Raw genomic sequence first — 18,769 nt, forward strand, 5'->3', positions numbered from 1 at the left:
CAGCTCTGGTCCCTCGGGTCTATCAAATGCCTACCGTAGCACCCTGGGGGCGTGGTTACCGTTTTGTTGGGGCTCTGGAAAGTGCACTTATCTGGGGGACCGGGCCTGATAATACCATAAAAGGCTTGGTTTTCTCAGTTCTGAAGCCGTGTTCTGCCGACCTTCCTCTAGCAACCATACTCGCGACTGCATTGTGCGGAATCCGTGGTTCGCAAGTCCCTTGCCCTCTACTTCCTAGACCCTTTCATTGGCTCCGCCCCTATAAGCAGTACTCGTCCACTCTGGGAACGCCCCCCTGCGTAGAGACCGCTCCCCCTAGCCTCTGCTCCTCCTACCCAGCTCGTAGCTGAGCCCAGGCGGTAGTTCGCGTTTTGAGCCGCTCGTGCCACCATAGCTGTTGCTGCCGCTGCCGCCGCGGAGCTGAAATCGCTGAGCGCGATGCCTGAGGGAGCTGCGAGCCGGGCGGCCCGCGCGGCCCGGGGCTGGTGAGGCTGGCCCCGAGTGGGGGCGCTGGCGAGTAGCAGGGGCTTCTGAGGGAGCGGAAAGTGGAAGGTTTAGGGCTCCTGCAGCTGGCCGAGAGCGAGCTCGGGAGGGTCGTGGGTGGGGGAGGGAGGCTCCCGTGGCAGAACGGGTTGCAGGGCCACAGCGAGCCCCGCCACGCTGAGTGTCCCTGCGGCCGCCAGCGCAGGTGCTGAAGGATCCCGTGGGACTCCTCGGTGGCCTCGGCGGCCTCCTTCTTTGGACACTGCAGATGCCATGAGAACAGTTGGGAATTAACGGGAATCAGACCGGCCACTAGCCCTTCTAGGGCCCATCCCATCCTTTCAGTTGAACGCCTCTGGCAGGTGTGGCCCTGGCGTTTCTTCGCAGCTCAGGCTTTTTAGCCCCCGTTTACAAGAGTCTGTCCTTCAGGCGTTGTAAGAAACAGCACTGGGCTTGAAGGTGGGGATCAGGCGAAGGGAGAGGGCAGTACCTAGAGATAAGAGCTGCAGACACGGCTAGGCGGAAGGTAAGGTGTCTTCTAACATCTCAGGTCAGTGAGAGGGCATACTGGAAGGCCCTGTGGAGTGGGAAAGCAGTGCCGCTGTTGAGACAAGTCCTAAGATTGCGCCAGGAAGTGTCCCGGGGGGCTCCTCATCATGATGGCTGTGGAAGGGTCAACCATTACCAGCCGGATCAAGAACCTTCTGCGATCCCCATCCATCAAATTACGCAGGAGTAAGGCAGGAAACCGGCGAGAGGACCTCAGCTCCAAGGTGAGTCCTAGTATTGGGAGGCACCCCTTTCCTCCCCTACCCTCCTCTGCGCCATGTACATCTTTTACCTTACTCTTTCTTGGGAAGGAGGAGAACTAGCAGCTCACTTTGGCTCTGAAGGACCAAGTGTGCCCATCTCTGCCCCTCAAGAAAGCAATGAGCAAGCAGGGATGAGCATGCTGAGATTCATCTATGAAAAGGGAAGAACATGAGGAAGGCAACCCGGGTTCAGTTGTGGCCTCACTACAAACTAAGTCTGTGCTTGGGGAAGCCAGTTGATATGCTGTGACTCAGTTTTCCTTCTTGGAAGAGGGTAGTGGGACCACATATCCTGTGAAGGGCTAAGCTGCCACTAATGTAGCCGCAAGTGTTAGTGTCACAGCTGGGGTTATGTAAGACAGAGGTAGCAGAAAGAAATATGCTAAAACACCTAGTCGGAGGAATCGGCTAGGTAAATGCTCTTCCCTGGTGTCAAAACAAATTTACTTATCTATTCAAGAGACCTGAATTAATTTAACTGGAGTTTCTTGGCTTTTTAGGAATGGTAACATGCAAGGGGCCAAATATCTGCCAGCCAAGCAATTCTGGTTTGCTCTTGAACATTGCTTATCTCATTCACTATATCTCACCCTGCTGCAGAAGTTCCTCAGAGACCAAGTCCCTTTCCGTCCCCTCCCATGTCTGGGTGTAGATGTTTATGCTTTTTGAACTTTGTAGAGCCCCGCAAGTTTGGGAATACAAAAGTAGACTAATTTATTTAATTCCTGAGGGAACCTGGGGCCTTGTTGCCACAGGATCAGATTAGGCTTTTGTGTCTTATAAGCAGCCTGTAAACACAGTAGCCTTGTGTAGTGCAGGATTGCTACAGGGAGAGACATTTGAGACAGCAGCATTTTGTTGCCTTGCCTGTATCTCTTCAGAGATGAGTAAACCCAATGAGGAATGATTTAGAATGCTAATGTACAGCATGGCAGAGTTCTGGGAGGACTTAACTCAGATCCCTGTCCCTTAGCAAAACCTTACTTGGATTTGGTCAGAAGGTGAACACCTTTGCTGTATATTTCATTCAACAGGAATCAAAATTGGGCGCCAGGTTCCATGGCTGTGGAGATAGTGACTTGTCCGAGTGCTCTTATTAATCATTGTTCATAGTCTCCAGAGGCAGGAGAATGAGCCTGAAACATAGACACTGTCTTAGATTTGGCTCCATTCACTCATTTGTTGTGTTGGATCATTCTTAGTACTGTAAGCTCTCATATTCTTGGCTGGTAACTTGGCAATGACCAGCACCATTAGAGCCATCTTCGTGTCTCTTTGGTCTCTTTTTCTGAACAAGAATGGTATAGGTAATAGAAATGTATGATGGGAGTTTAGTCTTCAGTATTAATGCTTATTGTAACCGGATGGTACGGTTACCATTCTTTAAAATTTACCATGTCGTTCATCATTAATGCATTCTACAAACGTTTATTGTGTGCCTATTATGTGTAGAATCAGCAATGAATAAAACATCATATCCTTGCCATCAAAGAGCTTGTGGCTGTCAGACATGTAAACAAATAATTACAACATGGTGTGGTAAATGCTGTCCTAGAAGTATGTATAAAGGTGTTAATGGCAGCACAGGGGAGGGAAACTAAATCAGCTTAGGGGGATTAGAAAAAACTTCACAGAGGAAGGGATGCTCGAACTATGAGTCCTGAGGCAAGAGAAGAAGAGAAGCTCTCAAGGAAAACAGTGAAAAAAGGAATCCTTGGCATCACCATGAAACATCCCTGCTTCAAATAGGAATTCAGTGCTTCAGACTGCTTTAAATGGCTTTGTTTGTCCTAGAGCTGTGAATGAAGGAAATACTTAGCTAAAGTTGAATGACTCTTGAACAGTCTGACAGAGCAAGAGTGCTGGTGCATATCTTTAGCACCCAAAGTAGTAGCTGCCTTTGTGTGCCTCGGACCTTGCAGATGCCTGACTCCCCACACTCCTTACTGAAGGCTCTACCTGAGATGATTCTAAAAGCCTGCCTTGTGGTAACCAACATTAAGACATGGTGTACAAGGCTTTGTGAGTTGCTCTAATATGTGGTAGCTGTGGTAACAGTCAGAGAGTTTGTGCTTCATGGATAAATAACTCTGAAACAAAATTTGAAGACCAAAAGACATATGCCTTTTGTGTGGGATGGGGACAAAGAAGGAAGCGACAGAGGGCCTTTCTGCAGCTCTTAACCTCATATGGCCTGCTGCTTTGAATCATAAGTGTTCCTGCTGTCTAAAGTAGGCTTTTCACCAAATTCTCCACTTATTTTTAGATCCAACTCTATATTTACTGGAGCCACAGGGCCTTCTCTGACTAGCCCTACTACCTTGGAACCAATCTCTAATTGTTCTTTTATGTATGTCTTCATTTCCTAAGGTCAGAGCCATGTTCTTTATTTCCTTTACATCACACTGTGTAGTACAGTGTAAGGAATGCGCTAAATACTAAATGAATGAATGAATGAGAACAATTTAAAGATGTCAAATATAGTGGGGATAAACTTGAAATTCCATAAGAATAGCAAAAATGATCAGGAGGAGTTTGTGACCTCTTTAGAAGAGAAATCAAAATTAGGAAGAATAAAATGTGAAAAAAAGAAATAGAGATGTAGCCTATTTAGGTGTGAAGGGCATTAGCGAGAAAGGAAAGTAGTGCTCATTAAAGGCTTTTTAATTCAGGAGAGACCTAGTTAAAACTATGGTTAAAATATGGTTAAAAGCCAAAGTGAGAGTCAGTAGAGATGGGGATTTAAGTTATTAGAGAGAGTAGATGACAGCTGAGGTTTGTATTAAACTTTCTCTAAGGGAGGGAAGGAAGTCTCTGCAGTGTAACAGAATTGGAAAAGAGTAATTTGAGGTTTTATGCCAGATCTGCTGAGTCTTGATGAAGTGTAACTCAAAGTTATCAGTTGTAAACACTCTTCAACTTCAAATCCTATGCAATTGTCAGTTCTTTCTCTCATCTCAGTTGAACTGTGTTTTCTTTAAGAAGCAAATGTGTGTGCTCTTGATAGCTAACCCTCCCCCTCTTTTCTTAAGTTTCTGAAAGATTTTTATGTGGAAGGAGCTGGGTTGTTTTTCATTTTAACAAAGGACAGAAATGGACTGAAGCCAAGCAGGCAAGATTTAAATTAGGGATACAAAAGGATTGCCTGTGCTGGAGGGTTGTTAGGTTTTGAAAAAATGAGTGAGGGAGGTTTTGAAATCTTCTTCCTTATTAATAGCCATTAATACAATCCGAGTTATATGTTATCCCTTTGGAAACGATGGACAAGGTGACTGCAACTTTCTTCTAGTTCTCAGTTTTTATGAATATAAGTCTAATTCATATCCTCCCCCCCCACCATTTCTTCCCCCAGTGTTTCTCCGGCCTGATTGTATGGTAGTGCTTTGAGCCTTTTAGTATGTGGCTGTAAGAAGAATTTGTGTAGGTGAGTTTCATAGAGAAGAAAAAAGTGGCAGTAATCTAATTTCAGCTTTGGATTAGTGTTTGAGCCCAGGTATTAGTATTGAGACTCTTTATTATGCCTATTTGGCAGTGAGGAGTCATATTCAGTTTTTTAAAATATAAATTTATTTATTTACTTATTTATTTTTGGCTGCGTTGGGTCTTCGTTGCTGCACGCGGGCTTTCTCTAGCTGTGGCGAGCTGGGGCTACTCTTCGGTGCATGGGCTTCTCATCGCGGTGGCTTCTCGTGTTGTGGAGCACGGGCTCTAGGCGTGCAGGCTTCAGTAGTTGTGGCTCGCGGGCTTTAGAGCGCAGGCTCAGTAGTCGTGGTGCGTGGGCTTATTTGCTCTGCCGCATGTGGGATCTTCTCGAACCTGTGTGCCCTGCATTGGCAGGCGGATTCTTAACCACTGTGCCACCAGGGAAATCCTTTTTTCAAAGCATTTATGGATCACTGGCTGGCTCTAGCTTGATGGCGCTCAACTTGGGGGAGAGGTCAGGAGGGCAGTAAGACATCAGAATACCTGTGCAACTTTTAAAAAAATACGCATTCCTGGGCCCCATCCTATCTATATGGAATCGGAACCTCTGGGGGTAGAGTTTGTTAGTTGTGTATATATTAAGTTCCACCAGAAGCCCACTGCTGGTTTCAGCCCACCCTGAAATCTGTTGACTTCATACCCAAGTCCTCATTGAGGCTTCTTGAGAATATATAAAGCTAGCCCAGTAAGTATACTCTTCTCCTTGAGTAGTTTGTTTAATCTCCATTGTATCTTCTGGACTGATTGCTCTGTTAAACTGCTGTATCAGGGATAGATCTGAGAGAAGTGCCCTGTTGTAGGGTAAGATGTAAGGAGATGGTCATTGCCTTACTTAGATCAGCAGGAATTTCCCTTGCGGGCAGAAATAGGAAAACTTTATGATAATATCCCTGAGTCCTAGCCAGTTTTTTTGTCACCATTCCACTACCCACTGCCCTTGGGACTCATAGCAACCAAGAGTTTTTAGTGTGTAATACATACTCTCTGGGCTCCCCACTTAGAATGGATGACTGAGAGTAGAGGCCTCTGTGGCCAGCAGCCCTGCCCCTCACCTGTCTTTGTGAGTGAACTTGGGCAAGTTCTTGTTGAGTTTTCTGTCTATGATATAGTCTTCAGTTAAGGCTTGTGAAGTGTCTTGAGCTCCTCAGAACAGATGGTGTACAGGGAAAAGTGTGAGGTGTTCTGGTCTTGTTCCTTTGATCTCCATTTCCTTTTCCTTCCGGTGCCTGCAGCTGCCCTCAGCCTTCAAAGTAAGTCTCACTGGAGAGAGAGGATTCGTCTCTCTGCAGCCCAACACCTCTTGCTTTGCTGTCTAAAATAGCCCAGCCTCTTCAGGCTTTAAGTTGTCTTGCAAAGCCTGCCCTCATCCATTTGGCCTCACTTATTTCAGAGTGTAACAGTACTGCTGCTTTCCAAGTTTCTTTTCCCTCTCTCAGCTTGTAATTTAGGGCAAGTTTCCCCTTTTGGATCTGTTTGAGTCACTGTCTTCTTTCTTGCTAGTATTTTGACTGTCTTTGGGGCCATTGGTATTTCTCTGACTTCACTTCTCTCTTCTGTTTGTTATCTGTATGTTTTCATTTCTTGACTAATGAAAAAACATTCATAGAAATGAGGCTTCAGCCTGACCTCTATAACCTCTCTGTCAACCCCCTGAGTCTCAAGTTGGACTTGTGGCTGTTATCACTGCCTCTTTGTTTGGAAAACAGTCTAGGGCTTGAAATTTGGGACTATGTTTATTCAAACTAAGCTTCTCTGGGAACATGGTCTGTCCCACTGTTGTTCTCAGAGTATCTGTTGGTTTTTACTTCATGTCCAGACTGCCCTGTTGATAGGAAAAAAAGCTACAGTGTTTTCAGTAGGATTTGTTATATTATGAATCACATTCCCACTGCTACAAGCTAAGCCTCTCCTCTGGGCTCTGTTGTTTAATGCAGGACAGGGCCAGGTTTCTGTCAGCTTTCTTTCACATCAGTTCTCAGTAGAGGTGTGGAGTGAGAGCTGCCCATCTGTTTGGAAGTTTACTGAATCAAATCCACATTGTGGATTTTACTTTAACTTCTGTTACCTCTTTTTAAAAAATGGGGGGTAGAAGGAGGGCAAGAAATAAAGTGAGTGTGGCAGACAGATTGGGCAGTGTAGATCTTTAGGGTTGGTATTTTTGGTTGTTCAGATTTTCCAAATCTTGGTTTCCTTCCTCCTAACTGTTGTATCAGCAAGTTCACAGTGCTTCTTAATTGGCCAGAGCATTTTCCTCTGGTTTTGAAGGATGCTTACAGAAGAATGAGTTCATATTATGGATATCTCCTCTTAGACTTCTAGGGAGTGAATTCCACCCTCTCTCATTTTATCACAGAGAATGTTTGTAATGCTCTATGTGTTGTTTCCCTAGTCTATAAAACAGTCTCTTTTTAGGTTAGATTTTTAAATTTATACACTTTATTTCCCCCCCTAAACCTGGAATGGAGCTAAAGATACTTTCCCTTCCCTGCCCCTTCATTCATAGTTGAGATTTAAATGTAGTGGGAGATCTTGGAACAACACTTTGTGAGACCACGTGGCTGTTTTATTTTGTTTTTTTCCCCACTTTGTCACATTCTCTTTTGGAGGAATCCTGAGAAGAAATTCCTCAGGTTCTTCTGGGTTTGAACATTGCTTCTCACTTGTGCTGAGCTCACTAAGTTTCTGACTTCCCGTCATACCTCTCCTCTGTCTTTGCTTTCTTTGTTCCTTTAGTGGTGCTTCTGGTCATTTCCCCGTGAGTTCAGCTGACCCATTAAAGGTGCTTGCACTTAAAAACGAAACTTAAAAAAATTGTGAAATATAACGGACATTGAAAAGTTTATGAAATATAATAATATAACCTGGTATTGTGAATAATTATAAAATGATTGCTCACATAACCACCACCCAAGTCAAGAAATAGAACACTGCCAAGTTTCTGAAGGATGTGATGCTAATGGTGTCATTAAGGTGAGATGAGATTTTTGTCTTATGTAATTAAGATGATTTTATTGTTAAAAATTAAAATACTCAAGGACTTGATCTTGACTATTTGTCCTTTTCAAGTTTCTTCTTCTCTATCCATTATAGATTTGTGCTATTCAACATTTCCAGGTAGTATGCTTATTGGAACCACCCCTTTCCAGCCTTTGTTGTCAGTGCTTCCTGTCTTTATCTTACAATAATAATACTAGAAATAATATTTGTAGTGGTAATAATGACTAACATTTATTGAGTTTTTTGCTGTGTACTGTGCTTAAGCATGTACGTATATTATCTCATTTAAGTTTCACACCACCCTACTATAAGTACTATTACTATCCCCATTTCATAAATAAGGAAACTGATGCTCAGAGAGGTGGTTATATAGCCAGTAGATGACTGAGCTGGGATTCAAATCTTGACTATCTTAACTCCAAAGCCTGCTCTTAATCTTTATCCTGTACTCCTCCCAGGGAGTCTTCATGTGCAAAACATGACACTGAGCACAGAAGTATGCCCAGTATTGCTATAGCCAAGAGTTACGTCTGCGATCAGCTTGGAAAAGGGCAGTACCTTAAAAAATATACTTTCCCCCCAATATTCCCCATAAAAGTTAATTTAGTGAACTTCTTAGAACGTTATTTTAGAACCATCATTCAGTAACCCTTGTCCCTTGCATCCTTGCTCCTCTTCCCACTCCCAACTCCAGATTTCATGAACTGTATCCCAACTTCTCATTCTATGGTACCGTTAGGAACTGTACAGCTCGTGGTTCTGTGGGTTCGTGAATGTCAAGTTGACAGGGCACAGCTGTGTGGTTCCAGATGACCATAAGCCACAAGCAGTTACTGCTTCTCTCTTGGAGTTGGAGTGAGGTGGGGGAGTGAAGTGGAGACCAACAGATGCCTCGGTTGTTTTTGTGTGTGGGTATCATGAGGCTTTAAACTGTTCTGCTCTTAGTTGGCGGTTGATTGTGTAGCTCACACTCCTGACTGCTTGTTAGTGCCACCTACCCCAAATCTCTCCTTCTTCATCCCCATTCTCCACCTCTTTGTTACCTCTGTGGCTGTCCCTACGCACAACTGACCTTATCTTTGAAGCTGTGGAGAGTCACTGAGTTGAAATGCCTGTTTTCTGTGAAAGAAGCTGGATCTAAAATACCCTGTGCCAGGGCTGACCTGGATGATGACAGTTGGGGCTCAGGGAACATGAAAATGAGGTCATTTGCCCACCTGACTCTGTTTGGCTGGGTGGGCTCTGGGGTTGCTAAGTTCCTTGAGCAAGTGCCTTGCCTCACCTGATCTCAAACTTGTATTATTTTGATTTATTTCCTGAAATAGGCAACAGTGATAACATTATGGTTGCAAAAGCATGGGATCTTAATGCATGCTTTCCTGCAGCTGCCCCAGTTAGTCCTGAGGAGAGGAAGCCCCAAGCTAGTTTGTGATCATGGGGGAGGAGCTCGGAGCATGCTCAGAACTCTTGACTCTTGCCATCACTCAGCTACTGCCTAGAGAAAAGCAAGCAGCTGCTTGTCAGGACTAAACATGCAATGGGCAGGCTGCAGGCTTGCCTCTGGTACCCTGACACTATTGGTCAGCTTCTATTTGGGAAAGCACAGTATCTTCGTACACCATGATGGTTTTCGTATGACCTAATAACCTGCTGCTGACTTTTCTGAACATGCCCTTTCTCCTTATGCTGTCCTTCCTTCCCCAGGCTGCTTTGGTCTCCCTTTGGAGGCCTCCACAGCAGCTGTGGTAGAGACTTTCCCTCATAGTTGGCTGGTGAACAGGGCTTCTCTGAGTTGAGGTGTAGACAGATTAGTGGGTGGGGGCAAGAGGCCAGTGGTCCTGTTAAAATGCAGACTGAGATTCAGACCCACCCCGAGACTCTGCATTACTACCAGGCTCCCAAGTGACGCCCATGCTGCTCTTCCTTGGGCCATACTTTAAGTAGCCATGCTGATTGTGTGTGTGTGTGTGTGTGTGTGTGTGTGTGTGTGTAGTGGGGGCTGGTGGGACAGCTTCCTCACTTCTGAGGGAACTGGATTCTCTCTCATTTGTAAAATTGGAATACTGATGGCTTTCTCCCAGGGCTGTTGTGAGGATTCAATGAGATTTAATGAATGTGAAAGCACATTGTAAGATCTAAATAAGTTTACAGCTATTAAGGGGTTTCTAATATTATCAGGGTCCACAGATTTCTAGAATATCCAGGAGTTTTCTTCTAATTTGCTGGCAAGATTTTATTCCTTCAAGTTTCCATTTGTGAGAAGTCCTTTTTTTGCAGGTTCAACCTCTTCTGTTCCAACACTGAATCATCCTCCCTGTGCAGCTTTTTATTGTGACCTATCTTCAGCCCCTTTTTCTTGCCAATATTAACTTGTATCAACTATACTTTAACTACTGACCAAAAGAAAGATTTAGCAAATATTCTTTTTGATACTAACTACTGTGTAACTTATTTCAGGGCTATGGATATGATTTTGGGGAATTAAAAAAGGCAAGCTAGTGAACCAGGAGTGGGGGGAGTCCTAATTTACTGTGTCTGATTGGAAATCACTGGAGTAGTAAGCATGCTTTTTTGTTTTGTTTTGTTTTGTTTGCGGTACGCGGGCCTCTCACTGTTTTGGCCTCTCCCGTTGCGGAGCACAGGCTCAGCGACCATGGCTCATGGGCCCAGCTGCTCCGTGGCATGTGGGATCTTCCCGGACCGGGGCACGAACCCGTGTCCCCTGCATCGGCAGGCGGACTCTCAATCACTGCGCCACCAGGGAAGCCCAGTAAGCATGCTTCTTAACAGCAGTAGCTTCTGTAGAAATAAATATAACTTTTTTCTTCTTTTGGGGCTAATTCATTTATACTGGGAAATAATTTGGGAAGTGAATTAGTCTTAGAGCTTCCTTTCAGACTAAGAATTTAAAGGCAGAGTGAAACGCATTAATTTTATGACCCATTGTTTTATGTTTCTAATGTTTGGATGAGAGTGAAATATTCTATTTAAATAATTTTTCCTGAAAGAAAATATATGAAGATGTGGGGAAACAAGTGCACTCATACCCTTCTGCTGTTAGTGAAAGCAGACATTGATCTAACCTTTTTAGAGGACAACTTGGTAATATCCATTAGAAGAAAAATTTACATATTCATATCTTTTGATTTAACAGTTATAATTCTGGGAGTTTATTCTATGCAAACACTTACACCACACAAAAGTGTATATAACTGAATTATTCTGTTGTTGGGGAGCGTTATTCACAGTAGTGAAATCTTTGAAGTAATCCAAGTAACCATCAATGGGAGATTGGTGTACATCCATAAATGAAATACCTTGTACTGGTTGAAAAGAATGAGTTCAATCTATATATACTGATATGAGAGGGTATACAAGATCTATTAAGTGACAAAAAGCAAACTGTATAACAGTTTTTATGTTAATGATTATTTATATTTTGTTAAAACATGTATGTTAGTATATGCATAGAAAAAATTGTGAGGCTATAAATACCAAACTGTTGTTAAAATTGGTTACCTCAGGGAGGGATAGTAGATTATGGTGGACATTCACTATCTACATTTCTATATTTCTGTAATGTTGGAATTTTTTACGATGAGTGTGTGTTATTTTTGTAAGTAGAAAAAAAATAGTAAAGATAAAAGTCTCTCCAATTTAAACATGTGTATTTCATATTTAAATCTAAAATGTTTAAATTTAAAAATCTGTATACTCATTTTATTAAAGAAGTTGTGTACAAATGTTGGAAAATATATCTGGTATAATAAACTTTGTTTTTTTAGTAATAATAGGACATAAAAATATTTTCTCACAAATTCATCATTAACTTCTTGAATTTGAAATAATTCATTTCTTTTTTAAAAAAAATATTTATTTATTTAGGCTGTGCTGGGTCTTAGTTGCGGCACGTGAGATCTTCGTTGCTGCATGCGGGCTCTTTAGTTGCGGCATGAGGAATCTTTAGTTGCGGCATGCATGTGGGATTCTAGTTCCCCGACCAGGGATCGAACCCGGGCCCCCTGCATTGGGAGCGTGGAGTCTTAGCCACTGGACCACCAGGGAAGTCCCGAGATAATTCATTTCTGATACTCAAAAATATTTCCTTGGTTAGCTTTGGTAAATAAAATGTCTTTTTATACTTTCTGAAGTACATGTGCTTTCTGAAAAGAGTTTTTTACACCATATAGAGAAACATAAAGAAGAAAACAGGTCATTCATAATTCTAACATCCAGAATAACTACTTATAGCTCCATTCATTTCTGATTAAAAAGGACAGGTAAAGCTCTTTTTAAATAATAGTATTGTTACTTTTATTAAACAAAAATTATCTCAATCTTTTTGGACTTACTCGTTAATTATAATTTAAGTCAGATTTATGAAGAGCCATGCCATGCATGTATTTACTAAAGTCAGGGGTAAAACTGTTTGGTTTGTAATCATGCAAGGCACATGGATTATTCCATTCAGACCTTCACCAATCTTTCTGGAAAGGCATCAGAATCCTGCTTCCTGCTCCAGCTTCTAGGTTTGGCTATGATAGATGGAGAATTCTCTAGGAGGTTAAAGAATTTACTAAGTAAGATGCACCAAAGAATATTCACAAATATTTTTAAAGTATTAAAAATGGATTCAACAAATATACTGTATTAAACATTGTGTGCTGTGCTATAAGCATAGAGTTGTATGAGATACAGCCTCTGCCTTACAGGAGATTATAGAGTAGCTGGAGAGATAAGACAGATCCTTAAAGAACTTCTGTACAAGGTACTAAGTAACACATGCCGTGTGAATGATGAAAATTAAGTGCTGCTGTAAGAATTCCAAGGAGGGAGGAGTCACTTCTGGCCAGGTTGATCACAGAAAGAATCATAGGGGATGTGATATTTGAGCTGGTTCTTGAAGGAAGGGGTAGGGTTTCAGTATGGGATGGTGGAAGGGAAGGGCATTCCAGGCAGAAGAATATAAACAAAAGCCCCAGAGCTCCTTTCCAGAATAATGAATAATCCAGATTGACAAAAGCACATCATTCATATGGTGAGTAGAAGGAAATAGAATTAGAAGAATGATAGGGCCCATTGACAGATGGATGCTAGGCTAAGACATTTATAATTTATTTAGTTGGCATTAAGGAGCCATTGAAAGTTTTTGAGCAGGTGAGGGACATGATCATAGCTGTACTATGGAAAAATTATTCTAATGGGTTGGGGAGGGGAGGGCAGGGTCTACAGTAAGGAGCTTGATTAGAAAGCCATTGCTGTATCCAGGAATATGGTGCCAAAGACCTCAACCAGGGTGTTGGCGTTAGGAATGGAAAGGAAATGAGAATTTTATAGAGAATAACACATTGAAGAGAACTTCCTTCTTCTAGGAGAGTCTCATGGAACAAGTTGGCATGATTGCAGGAACACTGAGAGTCTGCTCCACTCCCCTTTTCCCAGAACACACATTCACTTTGCACACTTAGTCCAGATAAGGAACAGTTAGTATTCTCCCTGGTTACAAAGTTTGGAAACCAAGAGATTAAGAAAACTCAGGCATGTAGAGGTGGTGAATGAGGAAGAATTAGACCTTTCTTGATGATCAGATTTTTAGGTCATAAAGCTTTGTTTGTGGTTCTGGTCTTGGTATAGCAAGGACTGACCTTAGAAAGGAAAAAAATTTTTTTTCCTTTATTCTGGTTGCTTAAATTGAGATGTCTCCTATCCTTGCCTTTCTGATAACTGGAAGAGAAAGGGAGGGTAGGAGTACCTGCTTTATACCAGGCACTGTGTTATTCAAGCTGCTGTTTGGACTTGGGTGCCCGCTGTTGGCTGTATTATAATTGAGTCCTTTGGCTAGAGGCCTCTCATTGGCTCCCTTCTGGTTTGAGGTCTGATGCCATCCTGATGCCTCTTCCTCCATCTGCACATGAAATCATAATCCCCTGCTTCTAACACTGTAGTTTTAGTTGCCTTGGAAATGGGTGTCAGCTGTCTGTGTTGACTGTAGGTTCTAATGCCAGCTGGATGTGAGCATGCTCTGACCAGGTGGGGTACTCTGACATTGGAAGACCCTCTGTTACTCTTTCTCTGCAACCATCTCTGTGAGGAGAGGTCAGAACGCATTTTTAGACCCATTTAAGCTACTGATAAGACCTGCTACTTTTTAAAAAACATTAACGCTAGGAGGAGAGAACCCTGTTGCCCCCTACTTCATCCTGTGCCCTTTGCCTTCTACCTTGGTTCTCAGACCTGTCCCTGATGCCTCCATGATGGCTTGGTGACTTCCCTGTGTGCTCTTTCAGAAACTGCAACATTCTGGTGGTTTTGGAGAACCTGAACTCCCTCCTTGGTCACCATGGTTTCTGGAACCAGACAGACTTAGGTTTGAATCCTGGTTCTTCCACTGACTACTTACTTGACTCCTTCATAACTAAAATGGAAATAATACTAGTCCTTTATAAAGTTGTCAAGAGTATTCAATGAGATGGTCTTACAAAGCGTTTAGCACAGTTCTTGGCGCAGAGTACACATTCAATAAATGGTATCTATTATGGCTGTAGATCCTCTCTCTGCCCAAGACCTTTTGCAGCCCATGGGTGTGGGTATTCTTGTAAGAATACTCAGAGCATTGTTTTCTCCCTAGTCCCAGGAGGGGTTGAAATTTGGAAATAAAAAGGCAAAATGCTTTAATTGAATAGTTCCCCACCTGATTAATCACTAGAACCACCTGGAGAGCTTTTGCCTCTCACTGTTGTGGCCTCTCCCATTGCGGAGCACAGGCTCCGGACGCGCAGGCTCAGCAGCCGTGGCTCACGGGCCCAGCCGCTCTGCGGCATGTGGGAGATCCCGGGGCCCTGGACTGGGGCACGAACCCATGTCCCCTGCATCGGCAGGCGGACTTTCAACCACTGCGCCACCAGGGAAGCCCAGGAGAGCTTTAATATGCAGATTCTTGAAGCCCGCTCCATAGCTGTTGATCAAGAATCTTGCAGAGGCAGGGGATGGGTATAGGGTAGGGACTGCTATCTGAAAAAAACTTGTTAAGTCCTCTGAGTAATTCTATTGATCAGCCGGAATTGGGAACCTCTGTTCTCTAGTCTCCAGGGGCTTATGCTAAAGGATCTCTAAGGTCACCTCTTCCCAAGCAGTGGCAGACTCACCTTCCTTAGAAGCTAAGGCTATTTTAATCTCAGCACAGCAGAATTGGCTCAACTCCAACAAATCTTGATCTCTAGTGAGGGAACTTGGTTTTTCTGTCATACTGGAAGTTATTTGTTTCTGAGAGACTTCATGGTATAGAAAGTAGAACCACAAATCAGCCCCAGAAACCAGGAGCAGAGTAGAGAGGCAAGGTCTGTTGTACAGTTTTGGAGTGGCCATTGTGTCTCTTCCTGCCTCTGACCAGATGGCACTTTGGTCTCTGAAGGAGCAGGAGTGAGTGAGCTTGGGCATGATACCCGCTTCCCCCTCCCCCCTCCCAGGGCTGGTCACTGGGTCTCTGCCCAGCTGGCTAAGTCTCTGCACAAAGCCTCCTGGCCTTGGCTTCCTCTGTGGCTTTTGCATAAGTGGCAGTTCTCAGAATCTGGTGGAGGATCTGCTTTGTGAGATTCGAGTGTAGTGTGTGGGCAAGAGACAGGCATAGTTATTCTTAACCTGCAGGAAGGGAGGGAAAGGCAGAGGGGGCTCTGCCTCGGACAGGTCTGTGACATGCTTGTTTATAGAAATAGCAAACCCATAGTTTGGCTGGAATGACTTATAACTCAGGTATTTATAACTTGTATTGAGTGGGATTAAGAAGTAGAGAAGGGGAGAAGGGGGAAGAAAGAAATTGGTGGCAACAAAACATGGCAACCAAAACAGAGATCGGCTTCCTCCCAGTTGCTGGGGTTTCTTTACCAGTTTGAGGTCAGCTAAATCCTAGATGACCCTGGCCTTTTGTGGCTCTGGCCCCTTAGTTTTCTCTCTCGAGGGAGCAGCTGCTTTCTTGCCACTGCAGACTCCCTGTAGTAGTCCCTCGCACTAAGAAAGCAAGAACAGATTCGAATCGTGTATGCTGTGGGCTCAACAAGAAACCCTTCTCTAGCAGTGCTGTTGTCTTGTGTGTGTGTTGGCTCCACACACTGGATCTCTCATTGGCTGGTGTCTCTCCTCTAGCTTGTGGGCTGGTCAGATCTAGGGACTGGAGAGAGAGGTACCAGAAGAGTTTAGAAGGCCTTGCTTAGAGTTCCTGAGATCATGTGTTTAGGGGGTTGGGACTGCTGGGGACCCTGTGCTATGTTGCAGATGGCTTTGGACTCTGGAGAGTCCATTTCTTGCTTCTTCACTTCTTTTTAGCACTTACATTGACTACCCCATCCTTCTGGGAACTCTCCTCTTCACAGGCTTCCTGGTTCTCCTTCTCCCTTTCTAACTGCCTGAGCCCTCATCTTCTCCATACTCTAAAAATAGCTACAGCCGCATTTCTGTCCTCAGCCTCACTCTCTCTTCCCTCTGTCTTCTCCTGCCTCATTGTACTTTCAGTGGTGGTTTTCACCTCCTTGTGAATAATTCTTTTTTTAAAAAAATATTTTATTTATTTTTATTATTATTATTGTTTTGGCTGCATCAGGTCTTGTTGCGGCACGCAGGATCTTTCATTGTGGCGCGCAGGCTTCTCTCTAGTTGTGGCGCGCGGGCTTCAAAGTGCGTGGGCTCAGTAGTTGCGGCACGCGGGCTCCCTAGTTGCGGCATGCAGGCTCTCAGGTTGTGGTGCGCAGGCTCAGTAGCTGCGGCGCGCAGGCTTAGTTGCCCCATGGCATGTGGGGTCTTAGTTCCCCAACCAGAGATCGAACCCATGTCCCCTGCATTGGAAGATGGACTCTCAACCACTAGACCACCAAGGAAGTTCTGTGAATAATTCTTTTTCTTTCCATAGATTTTTAAAAATTTATTTATTTTATTATTTATTTTATTTTTGGCTGTGTTGGGTATTCATTTGCTGCACTCGGGCTTTTCTCTAGTTGCGGAGAGCGGGGGGCACTGCTCTTCGTTGTGGTGCACGGGCTTCTCATTGCTGCAGCTTCTCTTGTTGTGGAGCACGGGCTCTAGGCCCGTGGGCTTCAGTAGTTGTGGCACGTGGGCTCAGTAGTTGTGGCTCATGGGCTCTAGAGTGCAGGCTCAGTAGTGGTGGCACCCTGGCTTAGTTGCTCCGCGGCATGTGGGATCTTCCCAGACCAGGGCTCAAGCCCATGTCCCCTGCATTGGCAGGCGGATTCTTAACCACTGTGCCACCAGGGAAGCCCCCGTGAATAATTCTTTTTTTTTTTTTTTAATGGTTTTTCTTTTTTTGCAGTACGTGGGCCTCTCACTGTTGTGGCCTCTCCCGTTGCGGAGCACAGGCTCCGGACGCGCAGGCTCAGCGGCCATAGCTCATGGGCCCGGCCGCTCCGCGGCATGTGGGATCTTCCCGGACCGGGGCACGAACCCGTGTCCCCTGCATCGGCAGGCGGACTCTCAACCACTGCACCACCAGGGAAGCCCCTGTGAATAATTCTTAAATATCTATTTCTAGTCCTCACCTCTCTCCCAAGCATCAATTCCATGTGTATGTTGCTAAGTTGAATGTTCTGTGGTTCCTACTAAATATTCCTGAAGCGACTTAGATTCAACATGTCTAAACCCGACATCATTGGTTCCCATCCTTCCCCCCTTTGTCCAGACCCAGGTCCTCTTCCTGATCATGGCAGCATTTCTTTTCATAGCACCTCCTTGTTCCCTATCTCTGAAGTTCAAAATTTGAGTCTTCTTTTTCCTCCAGAGTTGTACGGTGCCCCATCTTGCCAATTCTATTTGCTTTGTCACTTTTTTCTTTGTCATTATTTCTTTTCTACTCTCACTATCTTCATGCTGGTCTAGATCCTTATTACCTCTCACCTGAACTGTTGTAATAGCCTCCTAATTGGGCTCCCTGCCTGTGCTATGGGTCTTATGTACATCATCACCAAACATAGCTTTGATTGTGTCCCTGGTTCGAAACCCTTCAGTAGCTTCCCAGAGCCTCCAGATGGCCCCACTTAGTTTGGCAATCAAGGCCCTTCCCGGTCTGGTTATAGTCTACCTCTCCTGACCTAAGGAGAGTCTACCTCTCCTGACCTAAGTCTCCTACAAAAGATCCTTGCTTTCACTGTTGCTCACCTACTCTGTTGTTTCCTTCTGTCAAACTCATTCATGCAACTTCTTCTACTGAGAATTCCTTTCTCTGTATTTCTCTGTATTTCCATCTGTCAAAATCCTATCCTCACTGACCAGGCCACATTCCATCTAGTCTTCCAGGAAAGCTTCATTGTTTCCCTTTCCTTATCCTGTTCAGAAATCATCTCTCTTTCTCCTTTTTGAGCACTTTATATCTTTCTTATGACCCTCATCACATACTGGATTACTTTGTAGTATGTCATTCATCTTCCCTAATGGATTTTGAGGACCCCCATAGCATCCCAGTGACTTTCAAACATTTTTGAGAACAACTCACATTAAGGAATACACTTTACATTGTGACCCAGGGCGCGCACACACACACACACACACACACCCACACCCACACACACCCCTGAAATAAAGTTTCACGTTCAGTACTTACCATTATTACTACATGCCATGAGATCTATTTTTTGTTCTATTTTAGTTATTCATAACCCATTAAATCAATTTCAAATCCCATTAATAGGCTGCAATCCGCGTGTTGGAAAATACTGTTCTATCTAGTATGAACGAGTAGTCCCATCTGTCGCCTCTGAGCCACCTGTTTTTTCCATCTACTTTAATGAGAGCCAGAAGAGCTCTTAAACAGTTGGCTTTATTCTTTCCTTCTCTCTTGGGAATAGGCTATTATGAAGTTATCCCTTTATCTCATTACAGTGAGGGATAATTTTGCTTTCCTTCTTTCTCTTAGGAGGATACAGTACTGCCCTGCCTAGTGCATGTTGGGAGGGGTGGGTATTCAAGCCTTCCTTTGCAGTGTGTCTGTAGTAATT

The 18,769-nt window shown here is 44.0% G+C and overlaps 1 protein-coding gene across 1 annotated transcript in view; it reads left to right on the forward strand.

Moving 5' to 3' along the window:
* The first annotated feature begins 377 nt into the window (after window positions 1-377).
* Window positions 378-18,769, forward strand: part of MAPKBP1 (mitogen-activated protein kinase binding protein 1) — a 49,868-nt gene continuing 31,476 nt past the window's right edge. Inside the window, exons 1-2 of the mRNA XM_082649264.1 lie at window positions 378-485; window positions 1,034-1,256. Coding sequence (XP_082505390.1) covers window positions 1,140-1,256 — 117 coding nt within the window. The 5' untranslated portion in view covers window positions 378-485; window positions 1,034-1,139. The remainder of the gene's footprint in view (window positions 486-1,033; window positions 1,257-18,769) is intronic.

Source organism: Grampus griseus (genome assembly GCF_964374135.1).
Source record: "Grampus griseus genome assembly, chromosome: 2".
NCBI lineage: Eukaryota > Metazoa > Chordata > Mammalia > Artiodactyla > Delphinidae > Grampus > Grampus griseus.